This window comes from Perognathus longimembris, chromosome 6 (genome assembly GCF_023159225.1).
Source record: "Perognathus longimembris pacificus isolate PPM17 chromosome 6, ASM2315922v1, whole genome shotgun sequence".
Taxonomy (NCBI): Eukaryota; Metazoa; Chordata; class Mammalia; order Rodentia; family Heteromyidae; genus Perognathus; species Perognathus longimembris.
In genome coordinates this window covers 46,423,529-46,447,921 of record NC_063166.1, presented here as the reverse complement: position 1 = coordinate 46,447,921, position 24,393 = coordinate 46,423,529, and the positions used below count along the sequence as shown (strand labels likewise).

General features: G+C 38.7%; 1 protein-coding gene across 2 annotated transcripts in view; it reads right to left on the bottom strand.

Annotated features, from left to right (window-relative positions):
- Arpp21 (cAMP regulated phosphoprotein 21) overlaps positions 1-24,393 on the bottom strand; it is a 165,707-nt gene that overhangs the window by 31,444 nt on the left and 109,870 nt on the right. For both annotated transcript variants that reach the window (XM_048348649.1, XM_048348650.1), the window contains one exon: positions 21,233-21,359. In XM_048348649.1, coding sequence (XP_048204606.1) covers positions 21,233-21,359 — 127 coding nt within the window. The remainder of the gene's footprint in view (positions 1-21,232; positions 21,360-24,393) is intronic.

The following is a 24,393-nucleotide window of genomic DNA, read 5'->3' as shown; positions in this document are numbered from 1 at the left end:
AATGGGTAGGAATTTTGCATATTAAGCAATGTCTTATGATGCCAATGACTCATATTTTTGGATGGTGTGTAAAATAAACTAAACAGTACTTCCATGTATTGCTTGGAGCAGAATTTATAGACAATAAAGTATAGAAAACAGGAAATCAATTTAGATATAAGGCAAATGGTCTGGGAAAAAGTGGGAATATGATGAGAAAGGCAAGATTTTCATGTTTAGTACATCAAGAATCTGTGTCTCCATCAGTACAACAACTTTCTCCTTCCTTCTTATAAATGTGCACACATGCCCACACACTCAAAGGCACCACACATATATGATGCATGTGAACGTGCATGCACACACATGCACATGCGCGTGCACATACACACACGAACACATTTATTGCAACACTGGACAAGCTGTGAGCCAGGAGTGAGATAGGGTCAGATTGATAGGACAGGAAACAGGGGATAGCTGGTAGCAGGAAGAGACAAAAGTTCTAAGGGAGTGGAGGACATTAGAAAAGGAAAATCATGAGACCATCCTATTTTGAATGGGGATGGTCCAAGTGTTGAAGTGCTCCAGTAAGTGACATGTAAGGACCTGGCTTTTGTTTAAAGGCTAACACAGGACTACCATCTAGAGGTGAAAAATGAGTCCAAAGGTTCTGAAATCAGGTATGAAGAAAAGAATTATGAAGTTCTTAACCACGGCTTACCGGGTATGAGAGGTGTGCAAAATACAGAAATCCCATGACAGAACATAAAAGTCCCTGTTTGATCTTAAATGTAATAGAATTAAAAGTGAGTAAAATTGTATAATGTATGTAGAGAAAAATAAATTAGGATTTAAAACAAGTCAGCTTCAAATCAGAAGACCTGGCTACTGTTTAGACATTGATTTGGAAGGAACAAAGGGGACAATAAAAGCAACAATATTATGACAAACCAAAGTAGTATAGTTTCATGTATGACAGAGTGGCAAATTCTTTTGGAAATACTGAGCAACTTTGCAGCCAAGCTAATAAGAAAAAAAAGAGCACTGATTCTTGTCCCTCATACCAAATAGAGTCTCAGAACAGTATGAAAAGTAGATTACATTTTCCTTATTCAGAACTTAAGATGTAGAATTGATACACAATGCCTTTTCCCTCCCAGGAGTCTAAACATGTGCAATCAGATGGGTTCTAACTCTGATTTGGGTCATGGTGACATAAAAGAAAAACAGAAAGTTGCTCCCGGGGTGGCTCTTGGAAAATGTTTGATTATCAGAATGGCCACCTATAGAGTTGACAATAGAGGCAGCAACATGTTAAATGTTGTTTCTCCATCTCGTGTGTGGCAGACCATAGGGAATGATTTGTATTTGCTCCTGTTTCTTTGTGGATCATTCTCACAGAAACATTGGAATAGTAAGGAGCTAAATAAAACATAACACTGTTTATGAGCATTTAACTCTCACATCCCTAAAGAAATAATAAGTAAATTGCTACTATAAAATAAGCAGGCTATGAGATGCCCCCTTTATTGATGAGTTTATATGATTTATTTGAAATACTTCCTTGTATCTTCAAAAAGGCAAACATGGCTGGGCACTGTTGGTCATACCTATAATCCCAACTATTTAGGCTGAGCAGTAAAGTCTATGCGACTCTAAGCTCCAATTAACCACCAAAGGGGCCAGGGAGCACAGGTGTGGTTCAAGTCCTACAGTGTTAGCCTTGAGCAAAAAAGGCCAGAGACTATGCTCAGGCCCTGAGTTCAAACTTCAGGACTGGCACTAAACCAAACAAAAACAAAAACATTAGAAAATACAAAAAAATAGATTATGAGCTTCTGAATTTTATTTTAGCAAATGGGTTATGCTGCATTATAATTTACACAAACAAAAACGGAGAGCATTGCATCTATAAAGCTAGAAGCAAACTTATTGTTCTGCCAAATGATAAAACTGCTTACAGTGGCAGCTGTGATTTATTGAAGCAATTCAAATACAGTTGGAAAGTGTATTAGCTTTGCCTCTGCCCACAAAGGGCGCATTTGCACAGGGTTGGACACTGCAATGATAAATTACAGACTAGAACCAAGGGAAGGCAATTGGCACATCAATTGCCTAAAGGTTCCAAATTTCAGCAAGGATATATGCGTCATGACAATCCTTCGTAGGCAGGGCACCCAGGGCAAACAAGGAAACAGATTTGCACCTGATTGTTTTATTTTGTGATAGAGCTCTTCTTTCTAATAACAAATTTTCTCTTGTTTAACAACAATGAAGAAATTGCTGCATTCATCCTGTATTCAACATTACCTGTGTATTGTTACAGTTACAAATAGTAGAGAGTTACAAATCAGTTCCAGAATGGAGCCTGGCTTGGCCAGGCTGTATTTTATCAAATGAATAAAGATTGTATTTTGCCAAATGAATAGAGCCTCAAATGGCTGGTTCCAACCAATTCAATGTGTCAGATCCTGATTCTAACGGTGTGATCAAGCACTTCAAATCTGGAAAAGTATTTGAATGGAAGACCACTGAATGATCCTAGGCGACTGGATATTGCACTGGTACTAAGTATTGCTCATAAGTCTTAGAGGGGGCCTTGGAATAGATTGGTGTTCAGATCTGCTGCTACTTCTTGAAGAGACTCCACATAGAGCTACATCAATCACCAAGAACTGGTCCCTTTGTCAAGTACTAAATGTCAACAATTTAACTAAGCAACTTATTTGTTTATAGATTTTAGCAATGATGAGCTGGTCCTAGCATTATCTTCACTTTTACATAGAACACTGAGGCACAGAGTGATTAATCTGTTCAAGGTTACACAGCTATAAATGGCAGTGATCTGAACCCAGATAATCTAATTCTTGAGTCCTCATACTTAACTATTCCATTATATAGGGTAAATTATTTATATGTAACAATTATCAAGGCCAACCTATTTCAAAGGACTTATTTTTGTCATTCTCATTTTTAATCTCAGTAGGAGGAAACTACTTACATTCAATTTAATTTAATCAGCACTGAAAGCACCCGGCTTAAATTTACATTTACATGTCACCTCTTTGTTTCTTTGAATGGCTGATTTTGTTCCTTGGCAAGAAGGCATGTGTGAAATTGCATCTCAGCTATCCCCAACTGACAAGAAAGCTTACTGACTGATTTCTGTACACTGGCACTTCCCTTCTGCTACAAATTCAAAGACCCAGGGCAAAAGAGAGTCCAGTTAACTATATGTTACATAATTCAGTTCTGAATTAACTCCCTTTGCTTTTTGCTCTTAGCTAAACCTCTTAGCTATCACTCAAAATCAATCTCAGACATGTCTCTAAAGAGCTTTGTTATCACTCTCCCCACCAAATCACAGTAGAAGGGAAAAAATGAGAGTAAGAAAATTCTGCTTAGAATTTGATATTTTAACAGATGCAGACTGGAGAAACTACACATCATATCTGAAAAAAAATTGACTTCTCAAAGAGAAAATGTTAAGTGTAAGAAAAATAGTATATAACCCATTTGTGTGCATGCATGCATGTGTGTGCAATTATTACAAGTTTTCTACCTTGATGCTGAAAAATGACTGTGTTTGGGGGGAAAACAGCTTTTTGTTAGCTGAATCTGTTGTAGAATCACAGCAGATCTAGAGGGATTTGTGGAGGGATGATGGGGGGGGGCTTCAGTGTGGATGACACCAGGTCTATCAGTGATGACATCAATGGATTTCTGCCTGGTGCTAACTGGGGCTCAAAATGTACTTGCTGAAATGAATAAAGGAGGGCTTAGCTGCAAAACAGGTATTATGCATTCACTTGGGAATTAAGCCTACAGAAACAGAAGTTATAATAACACTAAGGTTTCTCTTAGGGCATTGACTTCACTGGTGGTGGTTGTGCTCATTCTTCTAACTCCACCTTCTGGAATTCCATTCCATCTAAGGTTCACTTTCCATCATTGAAGAATAAAAGCACTTGGTTGTTTCTTAATTCTACTCACATTATTTTTCCCTGTATGTTTATTAAAATACACTATAGCTAGAGTGGAAGCACAAAAGCAAGGGAGTAGGACATAGCTTTGCTGTCAGCTTCAACAGGAAACAGAATGAGGAGTTGATGCAGAGGGATGTCTCAAATAGGAAGGCTCTGTCTTCAGGTGTGTGTGATTGTGTGTGTGTGTGTGTGTGTGTGTGTGTGTGTGTTTAATCAAAGCACATTATATACGTGTAGGCCAATATAATAATAAACCCCTTTGTAACACTGATATAATTTAATCCAAATGAATAAACTATACATAATAAACATGATAACTAGACTTTCTAAAATGAAGAAGTACCTGTGGAGGCTAAGAGATCTGAGTAGCTTTGCATTTTAAGTAACCAAAGCCTGCAACTAGATCTCACTTATTCATATGCTTTGTCTACATCTAAAAGTTCCACTCCCTCCTATTGCAATGATTTCTGAACACATTCCAAATTGTATTCTTATTCTTGGAAACCTAGATGCTTTTGAACACATAGAAAGAAATTTTCACCCAATTCAAACCCTGTGGTATTCCTGCCAACATAGATTCCTTTGAACATAGGGAAGGAAATCAAAATCAGAAAAGTGGTTAAAGTAGGTTAGCTTTAGGCTAGTTGTTCATAAATATTAATGGCATACTAATTTCTTGAAAATGTACTTTTAAAAACACTTATCTATATGAACATTAGCTCTGTCACATTCAGGGGATAAGAAAGCTTCAGAAAAAGAGCAGAGAAATGCATTTTCTACACAAAAATTGAGTTTTCCATGGGCAGAAATACTGCCTAGTGCCTCTCCCTTTAAGAAGTTACACTTTAATTTGAACATGCCCTTCCCAGAACCTTCCTACTCCTAATGCAGGTAAACCATCTATTGAGAAATAATGATTCAGGAATCATGAAAGCATATTGCATTTCCCCATTATTGGTTTACATCACATTAACACATTGCCTTAGGAAGAGTCTAATATCTGCAGTTCTGTGGTGGGCCAATGTGTCCAAATTCTTCAATGATCATAAAAGAATCCAGATCAATCAGTTAATCTCAAGTCTTTTTGGGAACAACAGACATTAAACTCCCAGCTGATTTATTTCTCTACTTCTGGCTTCTACTTCTACACCTGTTACCTCTCCAGTAAAGGTTATCTACAGTAAATTTTCAGATCTCTGTCTCCCCTAGAGGCTCTCACCCCACAAACCCAACTGAAGCATCTGCTACAAATCTAGCAGAAAGAACCAGATGGTAGTTGTCGTTCAAGTGCTGGCTGTCACCACCAGGCAAATGGACTAAATTTAGGTAGCCAGTCATCGAGACATAGCCACAAACCCTAAGGGCCACCAGTGTGAACTCAGGCAGGAAGACAGCTCTTGGTGATGCAGGGAGCTGGCATTTTAGATCTGCATAATTTCAGTCAGTTGCTGTCGCCGCAAACCAGGAAAACCACATCAAAAAGGGGTAAAGGCAGAAAGTATTTTGGAGTCCTGTTAGTCTGCTTTTACAGTCTCTTCATGTGGCTTTTCTCAGGCTTTTGAAATTACACATATGCAGAAATTCAAAATGATACTTTAGTATATGTCATCTAGCTCCTGACAGTATGATATGATGCTTAAACATTATAGTGGCTAATGGAGGGAACACAGGACTATCATCTCTATTCAGGTTACTTCAGGCTGGTGGTAGTATGGTTATTTTGTTTGTTTTCTTGTTTTTATGTGTGGGTATGCTAGACCTGGGATTTGAACTCAGGAGTGGGTACTATCTCTCACTCTACTACTTGAGCCTCAAATATACTTCTTTTGGCTTTTTTGAGTGGTTAACTGGAGATAAGATTTTCCTGCCAGGAAACTGTGATCCTCATATCTCAGCCTACCTAGAAGCTAAGAGTATAGACATGAGCCATCAGCACCAAGCAGGCATTGTATGAACATGTTGGCAAAGCCATGGTTTTCTGGGCTGTATTTTTCATCATTTCTTTTCATTTTACAAAGATGGTGGAGATATCTGCAAGTCAAGGACAGGGCTCCCAAGAAACTGAATTTGCCAGTGCCTTGACCGTAGGCTTGAACTTATCGTAAGTGTGAAAAATAAAACAAATTGAACTCCTTTAGCCTACACAAGAAGAAAGGGAAAAGGGGGAAAAGAAAAGGCATTCTCTAATCTTTTCTATGTGTATTGAGGATGTTGCAAATATATTGGCTATCTCAGCTTTCTAACACCGCAAGCTTGAACAGGTGGTTCAATTAGGCAGGAAGGAGAGAAAGCCCAGGATATTAAGCATCCTTCAGCAACTGACAGGCTTAACAGTGGATAATTTAGAAATCAACAAACTGTATATGCATATTCTCCATCACTGTTCTGAAAGAAAAAACTCAAAATAAGAGGCATAGATGACTGGATGTGAAGTCATTGATTTCTTAGGCACAATAAAAGCTTAGGGCTGAAAAACCACACTAGTGAACCCCCATTCTTGCTGAATGATGTCAGCAATTAGACTTCAGTAGACTCACTTATTGATGAATTCATGTCATTTTTAATAGAGAGAGAAAAACATTTTGAGCTCATGACAGCTTATGTAGCAGCATGCTTAGTAAGTGTGTTACAAGCACTGCCAAATTAATAAGTCCCTTTCTATAGCCATCACCAAACATGCCATCGCACCCTGCCAGTTTAGAAAATACTTTCATGTGAATATCGGCTACTAAAAATAAACACACAACTGTATTCTATCAGTCACTTAAAATCAGTTCATTTGGACCACCTCTCTCTCTCTCTCTCACACACACACACACCATGTGCACACACACCACGCACACACACATATACACACACACCTACACATACAAGTCTACAAACCTCTGAAAGCCCAATTTCTCTTTATCTACTTAAATACCCATAAGCGACCTTCTACAAGCTATTATGAGAAAATGTCATTTGCAGAGCTAGATTGTTTTCATTAGTGCAAAGAAGAAAAAGTGAGACAGTGCTTGTTACTGGAGTCTTTTAGTCAATGGCTAAACTAAAACTGCCAACTTTTGGTGCCTGGGGTCAGCTCTGCAGAGGAACACTGTGGAGAAGGTAAGCACAAATGCAAGTTTGTAGGGCTTCTGGGGTTTTTTGTTTCTTTTTTTTTTGCCACATTCTTGTTGTCAAGGAAACTGTCTCCTTTGTGTGGCACATTCATAGAGGCACTAGAGGTAGACTCCAACTCAAAGACTGTACCTCAAATTGTGTCAGTTGAACAATGGGAAATCAAGAAGACAAAAGCCTTTGACAGAAGGTAGACAAATGCTCTGTAACTTCCACAGAGTTGGCTGAGCTTGGGGAGGGAAGCAGCAAGCCAAGAACAACAGTTTATCATGATATATTTGTTGAACCTGGAAAATGAAGATATATGAATAAGAGACCTGAAGGCTTTAGTCTCCCATAATATGTGGTTCTTTAGAAGAAAACAGGAAAGCAAGGGCTACAAAGAGAAACATCTGGTGCTGTGATTGCCCTTACTCTGTGAGATACACAAGGGGCCCACTTTGAGTTGCTCCCTGATAGCTGTACCAATGACCTGGGCATTTCTGGACCATTTAGTTAGGAGTGCTGTGATTAATTATTGTCAATGAAAGTGTGTACTATTGCAAATGGAATTCTTACATTTTTCATTGATGGCTATCATTATATATAATGGTCTTTGTATCCTGCAATACTGTTATATTCACTTACTTTTGATAGACGTTTATTTGTAAATTGTTTAGAAATTCTTTTTCAAACAGCCATGTCATCTTCAGATAGAGTTTTATTTCTTAAAATACTTTGATTGCAGACATGAGGGAAAAATTCATGCATATGCAAATGTAAAACACTGACTTGAATAAAACTAATAGGAAATCAGCACATTCTATTATTATAATTCAGGTTTGTACCTACAACATGCACATACTTAGGGCTCACAAGCAAAAGAAAACCTCATTGTGTCAGGAGTAGAGTTGCTGTCTTCTCTAAGTACCCATTTTCACCATTTCTAATATGTTCTACTAACAAAGCACAGCATAACAGAAACTACCATGTAGGTAATCTTTTCTTTCTCCTAATTGTTTGCACCATTTTCAGAAAGGCAGACACATGTTACTGATTTTTCTGTCTTGTCTTGAGCTTGTTCTCTTACTCATCTCAATCCCACAAGTACAGAGCAACATAAGACAAGGCTTTCCTGCCAGGTGAGACCTGCCTACTCCATTCTCCATCAAGACTCACTGAAGGGCACCTTGAGCTAGATGATCTCTGGGACCTAACAACTCACTCTGGTGCACACTGCCTATGCAAAAATGAGGAATTCAAACAGTGTTTGTGTATTTATTGTCTTCCTTAGGAAATGCACATTTCCACCGGCCCGTGGGCAGCTGGCTTGATCCACTCTAAGTATTCTTATCATACTTTGAAATGCAGGTTCCCCTGCTACATCCTGTCCTGTGCAAAGTGTGGTTTTGTGGTTTTTATTTGATTCTAGCCTCTCTTTCTGAACTTGTTTTTTTTTTTTTTAATTCAGTACACAATGGATCGTATAAGATGCAACTGTGTGCTACCTACTGCAAAAGAACTTTCCAGACAGAAAAAGTAGGGAGAGCATGTGGGAGGACATTAAAAATGCAGTCTTAATGAGTCGCTAGACACCTGAAGGGTGGTGTAGGAGTCATTGGGAAGATGTCACCAGGCAATTATGGACTAGTGGGAGTCCCCAAGGGCATCAAACCCACCTATGCAACCAGGAAGAAATAGCTGACAACTGTGAGCAGTGTGAACAGCCCCTGGGTGAAACCACAGGGGAGACATAGTGAGGCTCTAGGGATTTGACCAAGATCTCAGATGTGAAGGCTACTGCCTTTTGCTCACATGTTCTCTCAGCAAACAGGTGTAGCAAAATGTCTCTGCCAGAAGGATGATACAATGGCAGGTTCAATTTGTCACCTTATGGTTAAATGTGTGTCCCTGATCATCACAGCCTATAAAGAAGGTGTATAAATAAATATTTCCAGAAGAATCATACTAACTCAATACTACACACAAGATTGTAGCCTACCTAAGTTATTGCTTGGTTCTAGGAAGATAACATGTAATGTGACATTCATTTGGAAGGGAGGATCATGCTATTTCAGAACTGGAAGGGAATAATTTAAGTTTAGATGCTATACTGATGTAATGATTCAACAGAATTCATTTAGATTGGTTTTTGCTGCACTTCTATTTATGTCCCGACAGTAAGGAGCCATATCTGAACACATCAGAAAGGAGAAAGAATTTAAAAGGGAAGCATCTTTCAGTGCTCCTTACTGAAGACAGTGTCCTTTAAATTTAGTGATTTGCATACTGCTTCATATTCAAAGTAGAAACCCTACCAACATGTCTGAGCTAAAGTGAATCCTTGGAAAGGACAAATTTGAACACAATCCAATATTTCTCCGGGATTATCACTGCATCTCTGAAGGGAGAGAAGAGAAAAAAGAAAAATTTGTATCATGTTGAATCTGTAACTAAGCTCACAAATCCAAGGGCCAAGTTGATTCTGGCATTAAGGAAAGTCAGTTGGTCAGGAGATGATAGAGTAATACAATACACTTAGTCCCCTAGAAGAGCAGGCTCTCCTCACCTGTATTCCTTGGTCCACTGGAATGTGTGGTTGTAGATGATTGTGAAGACTCAAGGGCCTGGATATATTATGAGGACGAGTTTATAGGACACACAGAATCACAATAAATAATTTAAAATAAAGAGAACAAAGCACTAAAACATAACATGAAAAGCACCTGGAGTTTGGAGTGAAAATCTTATTTAAAGTAAGAGGAAGAATAAGAAAAGAGACTCCCAAAGAATTTGTATAATCTTAGTTCAAGGCAGAAAGTAAGAAATGATTGCTGAGGATTGGGAGGAATTATTGTCTGCAAACAATTTTTTAAAATACCTTTCTAAAGCCATGAAGGGCTGAATTAGGGTGATCCCTAAATTAAGACAACAATTGAGAATAAAACTCTTTTTTGGAAAGAAACTGTAGAAAAAGGAGAAGAGAAAACAAGAACATACAGTTTGTGGCACAATGAACGCCAGTATCTTTTAAATTATTTTATAGAAGTCATCAGGTAAACATGATTCTTTGAACAAATAGTTTGGGTTCTTTAGGGTTTTCTGTTTGTTTTTTTTTGTTGTTTTGTTTTGTTTTTGTTGTTGTGTTTTTGCCAGTCCTGGGCCTTGGACTCAGGGCCTGAGCACTGTCCCTGGCTTCCTTTTGCTCAAGGGTAGCACTCTTCCACTTGAGCCACAGCACAACTTCTGGCCATTTTCTGTATATGCAGTGCTGGGAAGTTGAACCCAGGGCTTCATGTATTCGAGGCAAGCACTCTTGCCACTAGGCCATATCCCCAGCCCTCTTTAGGGTTTTCTAAAGCATTGGAAATACACTTCCTTGGCATCTACATGTAAATATCACTACTATCAGTATGTTGAGTACATTACTTTTACCAAAGACTCTTAAGGGACAGAGAAAACCTGGACATTTACATTGTTTGGGGAACATGTAGCATTTCTCCATCTTAAACAAGCTAAAACACTTCTTGCTTCTGATAATGTTAACATTCTATTCTTAATCCTGAATATTTCTCAGTCCCACATCTATAAATATATTAACTAAAGAAATTAATGTCAGAAACACAGCACATTTCCCTCAAAACCATTTTCCAAACCAATATTTATTTTTTATTTTTTTGCCAGTCCTGGGGCTTGGACTCAGGGCCTGAGCACTGTCCCTGGCTTCTTTTTTTTGCTCAAGGCTAGCACTCTGCCACTTGAGCCACAGCGCCACTTCTGGCCATTTTCTGTATATGTGGTGCTGGGGAATTGAACCCAGGGCCTCATGTATATGAGGCAAGCACTCTTGCCACTAGGCCATATCCCCACCCCCCCCCAAACCAATATTTTGAACAGTGTGTTTTACAAGGTTTTGTCCATGGGATTCCCATGGATATTAATTGAAATCACACAGATAATGAAATCATCACAAAACTGGTAACTTCAGCCTGATAAATGATCACACAGATACTTAAATCTAAATCATTTCTCCATGCTTTCAAGTGTTAAGCATTTCCCCTTTAATTATTAAAATGGATGTAAATTTTATTCAGGATAATTAAACAAACAAATCCTTTTTGGAGTCATCAAGTCTTAGGGAAGGTAAATTAAAATAGAAGGACAAACAAACTATCCTACTGATAATCCAACATACCTTCCTCATCACACAACCCATAGTCCTTAAGCTCTGCTGTTGCCTCTGAGACCCTGTAACTCCTGATTGCTAAGCAGCGGAAGGAGCAGGTAAGGAAGACAGTAACTACAAGGAACAAGAAGGTTTGAAAGATAAAGCCTTTCTCAATTACATTGACACTGTCTACTTAATAAGCTAAGCTGAAAACCCAGGATTCCGTGTCAGTCTCACTTAACGGTTCTGGTTAAGTAAATTTATAGATTCCATTATATACATTTTGCCCAATCTCAAATGCGTTTCCGAACCACATTAAGGAGGCAATAACATTCTTTCTTACTCGGAGCTGTTAATCTGAACACTGACATCACAATGGAAATATCACTCCTAAAAAGAAGGAATAAATGTGCTCAGCATGTTACTTTTTATGGAACTGCCTTGTGGAACAATCAGGAAAGGTTGTGTGACACAGATAATTATATATTTATGCCAAAAGTGCCAAGTCCATTCTACTGTTCCACACTAAAAAACAACAAAAACAACAAACAAAACAAACAAACAAAAAAACCAACAACAATAAAAATGACTGGAGGACACAGCAGCCACCACAAATAAGTAGAAGGGACAGGTTTTTAGACAGGCCACTCATTGCCATCTCAACACCAAAAAGAGTTTCTGCAGAAGCATTAGTTCTTGACCACTGTGCAATCCAAAATCACCAAAATGTCAGAGTCCAAACATACTATTGCTCCAACCTATTAGTGACATTTTCCTTGGGCACCTAAACATAAAAAAAGGGAATGCTCACAGGTTGACGTAGGTTGCTTTGTTAGACTGTCAATCTATTTGATTTCACAACATCAAATAAAAATAATAATAATACATTTGAAAGGCACTATGTGTTACCTGTTTTCAAGACTCTAGACCCCAACCTTAGCCAACATCAGCATCAAGTGGACGATTTGGTCAATAATCACTGTAACTGATTTTGGTACGCTGGATATTGTGTATGCATATACTAGAACTAGGGATGGGAGGCAATTATAAAAATGGAGAGACAAAGGATAAAAGACAGACCAATGCAACAGTAATACTTACAAAACTATATGCTGTAAACCATCTGTACAATTCATATGGCGAGGGAAGTGGGGAAGGGGAAGGCGGAGAGAAAATAAGGGAGGAGGTAACAAGTTGGATAAGAAATGTATGTACTGTCTTACCTGTGAAACTGTAATCCCTCTGTACATCATTTTGAAAATAAAGAAATAAATAATTTAAAAAAAAAAGAATGTAGAATCTTGGGATTTGTTTGAGGATTACTGCAACAATTACTGTGGTAACTGACATGCATTTAAAAGAGAGGTGTAAAGTTTACTGCCCATTAAAGTCTGAGAAATCTTCTACTCCACTTCAAGGGGAGGCTTGGCATTTGCAATTTCCAGTTGATATCTTCAGAGCCCTCATATAATGAAATGGTTAGAGAAAGCTGAATAGAGCAAGTCAAATACCTAATGAACTAGAAGGTGTTTTATTCTTCACTGGAACAAAAAAATCCAATGATCTTTTATGAGGTTTGTATTGCTCACAGGGAATACTGCCAGCTCTACAGTTCTGGACTTGAGAATTCTGTCTGGTCAGGGATTTGGTCTTTGGGATTTATAACCCTAAGGTCAAGGTTGTGCCTGAAGATTGTTGGATTGTACTATCAGCTTAGTATCAGCTAGCACAGCAAACAGAATAAGCATGTTTTTTTCTCTCTCTCATTCTTTGCATCTTTATCTAAATCTGTCTAAACTTCATGGCAGCTTTCCCCCCTCATATCCTTCTCTTGTGCTGACTGGACAAATAGCAGGGCAGTAACAAGTGCCTTTCCACTTCCTACAGAAGAGAGAGGACAATCTCTGGTTCTTCACAGATGAATAGGGACAGGTGACAGCACACTTCCACATTACTGGAGATATTATTCCCACTCTCACTGGTTTGGTGTTCTTATCACTTGCATGTGTTCAGCGGTTGAATTCCCATATTCAGGAACAGAATGTGAAAAGTCAGATTTGGTCAGATTGCATAAGGCTGCTTGATGCTTGAAACATGATTTGGTGTTACATCTACAAGCACTGTAGCAGGATTCCTTTTTCGGTTTGTAACAATATTCTGGCCTGGGCAGAAGACTATCCTTTTAGCTTACGCAACATTAAATATTTAAACTCCATTTACAGTCATACTAGAGATATCTCATAATTGCTATTGAAAAGAGTGTAAGAGAAACCCAAGAGAGGTTTATTTTAAATAAAAGCAAGCAGCCTGAGAGGCAGCTTTGGAGGTATTACACCTGTAATCTCAACTCTTGGGAGGCTGAGGGAGGAGGATCATGAGTTCAAGGCCAGCCTGGGATCCATATCAAGATCCTGTATCAAGGAGAAAAAAAAAATGAGTAAAAAAAACTCCACCATTGTCTCATACCACAGACTCCAGCTCTAATATGTCAAGGCCACTGGGACAGTGTTTACTCCACACTTGAAAGCTACCCAGCAGAAGTACCTTAAATGAGCTTATGGAGTCCTCACAAAATCTGGGTGTCGTTTTGCAGTGGTATGCATTTTAAAGATTTCTTTTCATGCTTTCCTTCTGAACCATAATTTGAAAAGCGAAATATTTTCATGGGAAATTCTCTGTGAAACTGGGTTTTGCCTGAAATGAATCATTCAGCAGACATGTGAATGGGAGAGGGTGAGCAGTGAGGACTTTTCTAAAGCAGAGGGAGTGACACCTCAAATTTTCAGCTATCACCAAACCTCAGGTTCCTCAGATTATTTTTTCACCTTTTCCTGTTTGTGAAGCCACCTTATCTTCATATTGTCTCACTTTTTTGGCATCCAGAAACATTCCTGGTATGTGAAGTAAGGACTCTGTTTTGCCTAAACCTGAAGTCACATGGAGCTAGGCAGCAGCTGCTGAAAGCTTGGCATGGAAAAGATGCAGAGAGCAGCTTTCAGAAACTGGAACCTAACCTCTCCTGTCGAGAGTCTTTACTTCTCTTCTAGTTCTGTACACTGTTTCTGACTTCTTGTAAGGAGTGAAATGATTCTCAGTCCTTTGAGAAAGGAGCCAAATGACTGCAAAGCCTCTCCACTCTTGGACTTTGGAAACAGTGGGGATGGCCTTGGTCTGGGGACTTTTCCAGAATGGTTAAGAGGTATTATAGTTGGGGTTAGGAATAGTACTTCTCAGCAACTGGTAGAACTATAAAACAGAAACCCAACACCACTACAGAGCAGAGTAAAAAGCCAATGGGATGCACAGGACAAGAACAGAACATTGTGGCTAACAGTAAGAGAGCAGAACATTCAGTTCTTTCAAGTATTCATGAAATAGTCACTAAGAATGGGTGATGACACCAACTCCAACAACTTAACAAGACTTGAAATCACACAAAATACGCTATCTAACTGTAATGTGCTCTATCTGTAATCCATAAGAGAAAGACAATAGGAAAGTGTCCAAATAGTTGGACATTAAACATTACACCTCAAAATGATCATAGGTCAAAGACAAAGTACCAAAGGAAAATGTTGGGTTGTAGTTCAGTGGAAGAGTACTTTCCTAACATGTACAACAGAGTTCAGGGTTTGATCCAAGCCCTGAATTTTTACAAATACATGAGAATAAAAATATGTAGGACATGGCTAAAGCTGTACCAAGAGAGAATCTAATAGCACTTAAAGGTTACATTAAAAAAAAGATGAAATGTACATTTTACCTGACTTATGTAACTATAATCTCTCTGTACATCACCTTTATAATGACAATTATAAATTGAATGAAAAATTAAAACATGAAATATTTTGAACCAATAACTTAGCCTTCTGCCTCAAAAAATACAAAAAGGAAATAAAAATAAGCCAAATATGACTAGGATCAGCAAAATAAGAAGAAAGAGAAAGAAAATAAGAAAACAGTGAATTGAAACAGAAAAGCATAGAGAAAAATCAATGGAAAAGGGAAGTAGGTTTTGAGTCTTTATTCTCATTTCCTCTGTGGGAAGCTGAAAATGCTTTTCTCTCCCTTTCCTGTGCCTTTTTTCTTTCTTCTGTTTTGCTAAAACATATGTGTGTTTTGAGTTCACAGAAATCTATATGCTTAAGCTGGGAATATGGCCTAATGGCAACAGTGCTTGCCTAGTATACATGAAACCCTGGTTTCGATTCCTCAGCACCATGTATATAGAAAAGGCCAGAAGTCGTGCTGTGGCTCAAGTCACAGAGTGCTAGCCTTGAGTAAAAAGAAGCCAGGGAGAGTGCTCAGGCCCTGAGTTCAAGCCCCCGGGATTGGCAAACAAAGAAAAAGAAAGAAAGAAAGAAATCTAGATCATTGAAAAGTTTAACAAATCTAATAAATCTAGAAGTGACAAAAAATAAAAAGAAGTTAAAAATCACCAATATCAGTAGTAAAACAGGATATCAAAATGCATCTTGAAGCTATTCAAAATATAATCAATAAGTATAAATATCAAATGTATGCTAAATTTGCTGCTTACAAGAAATGGGCCAATTCTTTGATAATTATAAGTTACCCAGAGTCACAAAAAGATGAGATAGTATGGACAATTTTAGAACCATAAAGAAATTATGAAAAAGTGCTCTACATCACTGGCCATAAAAGAAATGCAAATCAAAACAACATTGAGATTCCATCTCACCCCAGTAAGAATGTCATATATCAAGAAAACTAACAATAACAATTGTTGGAGGGGATGTGGCCAAAAGGGAACCCTACTTCATTGTTGGTGGAAATGTAAATTGGTTCAGCCACTCTGGCAAGCAGTATGGAGATTCCTCAGAAGGCTAAATATAGAACTCCCCTATGACCCAGCAGCCCCACTTTTAGGTATCTATCCAAAAGACCACAAACAAAATCACAGTAAAGCCACCAGTAAAACAATGTTCATCGCAGTGCAATTTGTCATAGCGAGAATCTGGAACCAACCCAGATGCCCCTCAGTAGATGAATGGATCAGGAAAATGTGGTACATATACACAATGGAATTTTATGCCTCTATCAGAAAGAATGACATTGCCCCATTTGTAAGGAAATGGAAGGACTTGGAAAAAATTATACTAAGTGAAGTGAGCCAGACCCAAAGAAACATGGACTCTATGGTCTCCCTTATTGGGAATAATTAGTACAAGTTTTGGCAAGTCATAGCAGAGGGTCATAAGAGCCCAATAGCTATACCCTTATGAACACATAAGATGATGCTAAGTGAAATGAACTCCATTTTATGGAAATGATTGTTATATCACAGTTGCAACTAATTTCAACGTCCCATGTGTATCTGTAGCTTCTATTATTGATGATGTTCTTGTATCACCTTCCTGTGATTGTATATACACTATCTTTGTAATCTTATCTGAGTATATTGGAAACCATGTATACTGGTATTAGAAGTAGGAAATTGAAAGGGAATACCAAAATTGAGAGACACAGGGTAAAAGAAGACAAACAACTACAAAAGCAATACTTGCAAAACTGTTTGGTGTAAGTGAACTGAACACCTCATGGGGGGAAAGGGAAAGGGAAAGGGGGAGGAGGGAAGGGGGTATGAGGGACAAGGTAACAAACAGTCCAAGAAATGTATCCAATGCCTAACGTATGAAACTGTAACCTCTCTGTACATCAGTTTGTTAATAAAAATTTGAAAAAAAAAGAAATTCAATTAATATTTTATAAGCAATAGAAGTTATCATGGAGTAAAAAGTTAAATAGGTAATTAAAGTTCTCTGGAGTCAGGAATATGTCACTGAAAATTTCTATCATACATTTAAAGAAGATATAGCCACAATTTCACATAATCTCCTCCAAAATGTCAGAGAAGGAAGACTATTCATTATTTTTAGGCCAATATCATTGTAATATAAAACCCAGATTCTGCTCCAATTGTTCCTTCATAAAAGTATACAGAATGTTTACACTTATTTTCCTTGCTTTTCAGACATGTCTGAGATCCTGAAAAGCTAAGAATGATGGTATGACTATTTCTTTTAATGTCAAACTAAAAAAAGGAGAATTTGGAAAAAAATCTCCTAGAAGAAATTCTCTTTTTCTTCACGAGCTTTCCAAAGTATAATTATGCAAATTTTTATCAGCTGCCTTCTGTTATTTATTTTTTGCAATAACCATTTCACAAAATATGAAAACTTATGCTAGACAAGGAGGTAGAAGTCTAGACTCCTAAATGAATACTTCTCAGCAATTTGGTATGTCTGAGCCACTAGTGTTGCTAGCCTCAGTAGCATGAGCATGCTGGTTTAATTCCATCATGGTTGTTTTATGTCCTCCCATGTTAGGAAATAAAGTCAACACTGCTAATTGTGCTCACACAGCTTAAAGGCAGTTAAATTTGGCTTATGCTATTCCTCCCTCCCATGTCTTGGGTCCCAAGGTCATTTACTACATGTCCTAGAGAGCTGGTTTTCCATCTGTAAATCAGGAATGCTAATAGTTCCTTTGACAACAGACAGGGTAGTAGAATGGAAATAGACAATACTTTCCACTGAAGAGATTCTGTACTGAAAGTTTTCAAATATTCCTATAGACATATCCAAATATCACCGCACAAATTTACTCTTTATCTTCTCCCAAACTTAACACCATTAGCTTTCATAATTATCACACAGATCTCCTTGTCTTTGTCTCTGTCTCTGTTTCTGTTTCTGTCTATGTCTCTCTGTCCTGTCTCCTGTCTCCTCTCTCTCTCTCTCTCTCTCTCTCTCTCTCTCTCTCTCTCTCTCTCTCTCATTCTCTCTCTCTCTGTACTCTTTAGACTTTGGACCTTTACCAACCATCAATAAGGTATAGAGAACAAAATCTCTAAGGGAACATTTGCATCTCCATCTCTTTCTAGGGCCTCTATGTAATATAAAAGTCAAATTTAAGCAATTGTAAGTTACCTAGTCCCTTAAAAAATTCACTGTATTTCATCTTAAGGCCTTGGAAAGATGTAGCAACTGATGGAGGTTTCTGACAAAAAGGAAGGAGAAAGGAAGACAGTTTTTATTGTGCCAAGAAGAAAAATGGGATTAAAATTTAGTTTGCCTTTAGTGGACATATTTTTACCCCACTTAAATTCTGAGCTATCCCATAGCTTAGGATGCTCTAATGCCATCTAGTATAGAGACCAGATGAGGTGGGAGAGGCCAGATCCCAGCATGCCAGATGATGGGAACAGGGAGGAAAGGGGAATCGGAGCATCTCTGGGAGAGAGTACCATGTGAGCACTATTCAGAGTGTGGCTTAGAAACAAAGAAGACCCATCAACAACTACAGAAAATATACTTCTTAGAAAAAAGGCTCCTTTGTAAGATTGTTCCTTCACTCAGGGTTGTCCCACCTACAGTTCTGCCTGTCTCTTAGAAAGGCCCTGTTGGAGCCAGGTGCTGGTGTCTCACTTCTGTAATCCTAGCTACTCTGGATTGGAAAGTCTATGAGACTCTTATCTCCAGTAAACTACCAAAAGCTACAAGTGAAGCTATGCTCAAGTGGTAGAGCTCTAGCCTTAAGCAAAGAAGCCCTGAGTTCAAGTCCTAGGACCAGCACAAAAACAAAACAAATGCAGCAATGACACTGTCAAGACTATGTTGAAAATGAACTATACAGCTTGTGGGGGAGAGAGGTTGGGAGGGAAAAACTGGAAGAAAATGAGGGAAGAGGTGACAATGTTATAAAAGTAATGTACGCATCCCCTGACTTATATAACTGTAACCCTCTGTACATCACCTTTACAATAACAATTTTTTAAAAAGCCCACAACAACAACAACAACAAATACTATGGCACACAACAGATCTCTAACAATGCATAGAAGCTCTAGGTTCTATGGGTTGGATTTCTTTAGTAATGATGGTTTTCTGTAAGATCGTAACACCATCTGCCTTCTCAGACATCTGATAATTTCAGCACTGCAGAGGTGCAGCGCTCAGATTTTACACATGACAGCCAGTGTTATGATCTTCTAAACCAGAAGCTCAAAAGCCTCAGTGTGCCTGCAGGTACATGCTGTCACAACTGGGAAGCTACTGTATCATCTCACATTCCCCACCTCCACCCTCACAGTCTGACACTCCTGTCCCGAATATCATGTGCACTGCCCTTGCCTCTGTTTTGAGCATGGCACTGCCATAGAATGAATTCTTACAGCAGCATCATTACCTCTCCTTGGAAGTGGCATTTCCTTAGTGAGATGTGAGCCTGGGAAAAGCTACCAGATTGCCAAGCAAGCCATTGGGCCCAGCTAGGTCTCTCTGGGATGGCAGAGTATGTGTCTACATCCCACATTGATTTATAAAAGAGTAAAAACATGTGTTTTCTTGTGAGTTGTCAGTCATCAGCTAAAGCAGTGGAGAGAAGTAATAGCAGTATAGGAGTGAATGGAGAACCCTAGATTGCTCTACATGGAACTCTGCCGCCTGGTTTAACATGACAGTTATGTACTTGAGTCCCTCACACTGGTGTGCAGAGCTCACAGATTAAACAGAGTCCAGCATGCTTCTAACTGAGGCCTTTGAACTCCTTTCCATGATGACCAAATGGGGGGCTGTACTGTCTCCTTAGGAATCTGTCACCCAATACAACTAAGTAATGAGAGATCACTGCAGGTCTTTAACAGCATCTTTCCTCTTTTAATGCATGTATAAACCGAAGATCGATCTCTCCATTGCTTCTAAACCAAGGTCTATGAGATTGTAAGTAACCATGTTAATAAACACTCGCAGTTTAGACAGACAGTTCTGAACTGGAAAAATACATTACTATGGCATACTGTTACATGGATGACACAATTACCATTGTTCAGAGAAAATAATGTCAAAAGTTTCCCTAAAAACAATTCATCACCTATAACTGTCAATTCTTAATTTGCTAAAAGTATAAAGTCCTTGAAGTAATGCCATTTTTCAAGGCAAAACTCTGACCGGCAGCTGATGTTTTCCCTAATTCTTTGCATCACAGAAATGAAATAACTCATAAGATGAATGAAAGAACACATAACCACCTACAATACAGAGGAATTTGATTCCCCAACCTGGTAATCTGCTAGCAACTTGAGGGTGTCTGGATTGGTACTAAATGTTGGCAAGGACCAATGACAGGTGATAGATTTCACAGCTTATAGAATGGTACACATCACATATTTCACACACATGTGTCTGCAGATATTACATCAGTGTGTACATATACTCAGTGAAGGGATTCATGACCCACAGAAGGAGCTCATGCTCTTTCCTGTGACCTACTTACAGAAGCAGCATGTCCCACCAGGCAGGGCGTCTTCAACATGACAGCAGATCGCAGGCAGAGTGGTGGGCAGAGAGAACTCTCCCTAGCACATGTTCCTCTACCCAGCTGGGGGGATCTGCAGCAGCATTCCATCAGGATGTGGCACAGCAGGGAAAGAGACCGGTTCACTGTGAGACCTGCTACTCACTCTCGGACAGTGCATCGGCCCCCCTTCCCACTGCACATAGCTGCCGGTCAGGGCAGGAGCTGCAGCCATTCCCAGAGTGAGCCAGGAGTTCAAGTCCCACAGACAAGATGCACTGTCTGGAGCCTTCCAAAACAGAGTTTTCCAGGATGATGCCAAACAACCTAACTTCATTCCCCAGCCTTAAGAATAGGGGATGCATTCTTTCCATTGAAAAGAGAGCAAAAAAGAATGAACTAGAAAGATAGAGATGTTGTTGGCTGTCTGCTTGAAAATCCACTGAGAGGATGTGAAAACAACTCATAGATTCTGTTCATGGTGCATATCTGGGATGCTGGACTGTTGTCAGCTTCACCTCCATAAATCTGTTTCTTTTCCACACAGAGTTAATCTACATCTCAGGATAGGGGAAATGCAGACTTAAATTGCTCAGCTTGGGTACTCATCAATAAATGTAGCTACGAAATTCACCAGTAGAAACAACAAAGCTGCTGGACCAAAGAAGAAACAGACCCTACTTACCTACTTGCTGTGCTGCCTGTGGCACCTGCTGACCCCTCTGAGCGCTGTACTGAACTGAGGCCAGGGGCCGGTATTGTGGTGTGGTTGAGGTAGGGTACTGACCAGATGAATAGTAATATACAGGCATCTGTGAAAAACAAGAGGGCAAAAGTAGAGGATGGGAACTGTCCTGAAGGAAACATTGTTTTCCACACCTTATTAGCCAGGTTCTGGGAGTTCATGCCTGGAATCCTAGCTACTCAGGCGGCTGAGATCTAATGATAGCAGTTCAAATCTAGCTCAGGCACAAAAGTCTGTTAGACTCTTATCTTGTATTAACCACCCAAAAGCCAGTAGTGGAGGTGTGGTTCTGGAAGAAGAGTGTCAGCCTTTAGTGAAAAGCTCAAAGAGAGCTCCCTGGCCTTTAGTTCAAGCTCCTGTATGAGCACAAAACAAACAAACATGCAAACAAACACACACAGATCCCTTTGTCATCTTTGGGTATCACATGATGGAGATAGGCAGCCATCATGAATATGTCTTATTCTGTATGTATGAATATGGTCTTCTCCTGTGATAAGGTGAGATAAATCTGTGCCTTATATCCTGGTGCTGTGACTTGCTTTGACCAATTCAATGAGGTAGAAGAGATGTCTGAGAATTGCAAAACTGAACCTTATGACGTTCCTTGTTGATGCCTGCTGAAAGGAAAGCCAGGTAAAATTCCAGGCTATCCTGCTGATCAAAGAATCCATGTGGAGACCAGAGACACTCTACTTCACCCATCTGCCATACATCTTCTGGTGTGTGAGTTCAGCTTGTCTAAGCCACCCCAACTGACACAATCTGGAGCCAAGCTGAGCCATCTGAGATGAACCTGACCCATTGCTGATGCCTGTTGACAGTCTACCAAAGCATTTTGCAGAGTGATCTGCACATAGCCAGTATTCAGTGTATTTATGTTGAATATAAAATTAGGAGGAATACATGAAGGTGTTGCTTTTGCCACCTTCTTAAACGTTCTAATGACTGCAAGTGAATTAAGATATTCTAATTTTTGCCATTGAGATCAAATGTTTCTCAATCTGGGAAGATGTCTTTGCTCATGCCAAGTCATTATGCTATTTTCTATCTGATCTTCATTATCTTCTATCTTTGGGTCTTTCACTTTTCTCCTATTATCTTCTCTAATGTGAAAACTGAGGCAACTCAATGAGCTGCTTATAAGTGTTGTGACATGCATATCGCAAAATGATGGATCAATTACTTGAGAGCTGTGGTTTTATGGAAATTTTATTATTTTATTTTTCTCATGGCAAGTATGGAAATCTTGCTTTGGAAGCATGGAAGCCATTCCCTTGCCTCTGGATAAAGTAGGAACAAAGATAATACAATTTTGAGTGGCTCTGTGCTTGGGAAATACTATGTACTCATTAGGAATTCCAATTCCGAATACCTGATAATGTGGATATTCAGGGTAAAGGGACGAATAAGTCTAAAATCATCATGAGTTTTAACTGGTGACTAATTTGTCTTATGCACTGTTTATCATAATTTAGACTTGCTATTTCTTTCCTGCTAAAAATTGCATAGTAAGTCTAATTCACTTACTATTTTCTCTAGCTATAAATTGCTATAAAATTGTTACTTAGCAATTTATAACTGGACAAACATCTAAAGAGTTGTGAAGCAGTAATAGATTTGGTTATGCTACAGAACACTGGGATGTAATTAAAGATTCTACCCTGATTCATATCAATGTTAGGAATAAGAACAACTATTATCTAAATTGCTCATTTCTATTCTATTTACAAGTCTTTCAGAAAGAACAGCATTTTCTTTGTTTAGGAAATACCATGTCTTGTTTCAATACAAGCTTGGGAATATGATTGCTATCCCTTGGTCCATCCTCTTATATTCTATATGAAATATAGATTTATACCTTAAGGATTGAATGACGGAGGTTAAAAACTTAAGAACTGCCCAATTAACACTAATAAATGAAAAATTGCTAGCAAGTCATTTCCTGCCAGAAGTTGGACACTTGTACCAACACTAATGCTCAGCTCTTTGGAATTATGGTCACTAACCACAGAAACAAATGTGTAGTTGGCCCATCTTTATCATTAAAAAGGAAGAATGCAAGTTGTTCTGAGACAAATCTTTTTGCATGTGTGTGCCAATACGGAGGCTTGAATTCAGGGCCTAAGCATTGTCCTGTAGCTTTTTGCTCACGACTTGGATTCTACTACTGGAGACACAGCTCTACTTCTGGCTTTTTGATGGTTCATTGGAGACAAGAATCTCATGTACTTTCCTGTCTCACTGGCTTTGAATAGTGATCTTGAGATCTCAGCCTCCTCAGTGGCTAGGATTGTAGGACTGAGCCATGGACAATTGGCTCAGTCTTTGAGAGGATATGTAGGAAAGGCTGGAAAGGGGAATGGAAAAAGGAGGAAAGACAATTTAAGAGGGAGGAAATTTTGAACCAATCATGTCAAAATAAGGAGAACCCCAAAGTGGTTGAATTAGGGTAGGAAAGAAATAAAGAAAAAGAGAAACTATACATGTAAAAACAAAGTTAAAAAAAAAGAGAAAACCTTTGCCATTTCCTTTCTTTAAATTGTTCTTCTACATGTCTCCTGTGTATTCCTCTGGTAGACAAAGAACTCACCCAGGTCAGAGTAAACCAACTTTCAAGGTTACTCTCTGTATCAAGTTAGAATATTTCCATAAACATCCAGGGGCTGAATCTCAAGTGAGTTATTTTTATTGCTCTATAGTTGAATAGCTAGATTTGAAAATGTTTACTAAATTGAAAGTCACTGTGAGCTCTACCCATAACTCTATCTGTGGTTCTTTCAAAATGAAAAAATCATGAATGTCCATGACAATCATGAACCATGCATGGCTGCTTTGTCACCCTCTTTTTCTACTTTTTAAAATCCACTGAAGAGGGAATGAAAATATTTCTGTGGCAGGCATATCAAGGTTCTGAATTATCTTTGTTCCTATAGTGAACTGATACAGAAATTCCTGGAGGATAACTTCTTTTTATTTTTGTTTTCAACTAAGTATTCTTCTAACTTTTCTCTTTGACTTCAGAAATGAATAAGGATGTGTAGATGCTCTTTAGGCCAATTAAAAAAAAAAACACCTCTATTTTCCCCAATAATGAAATT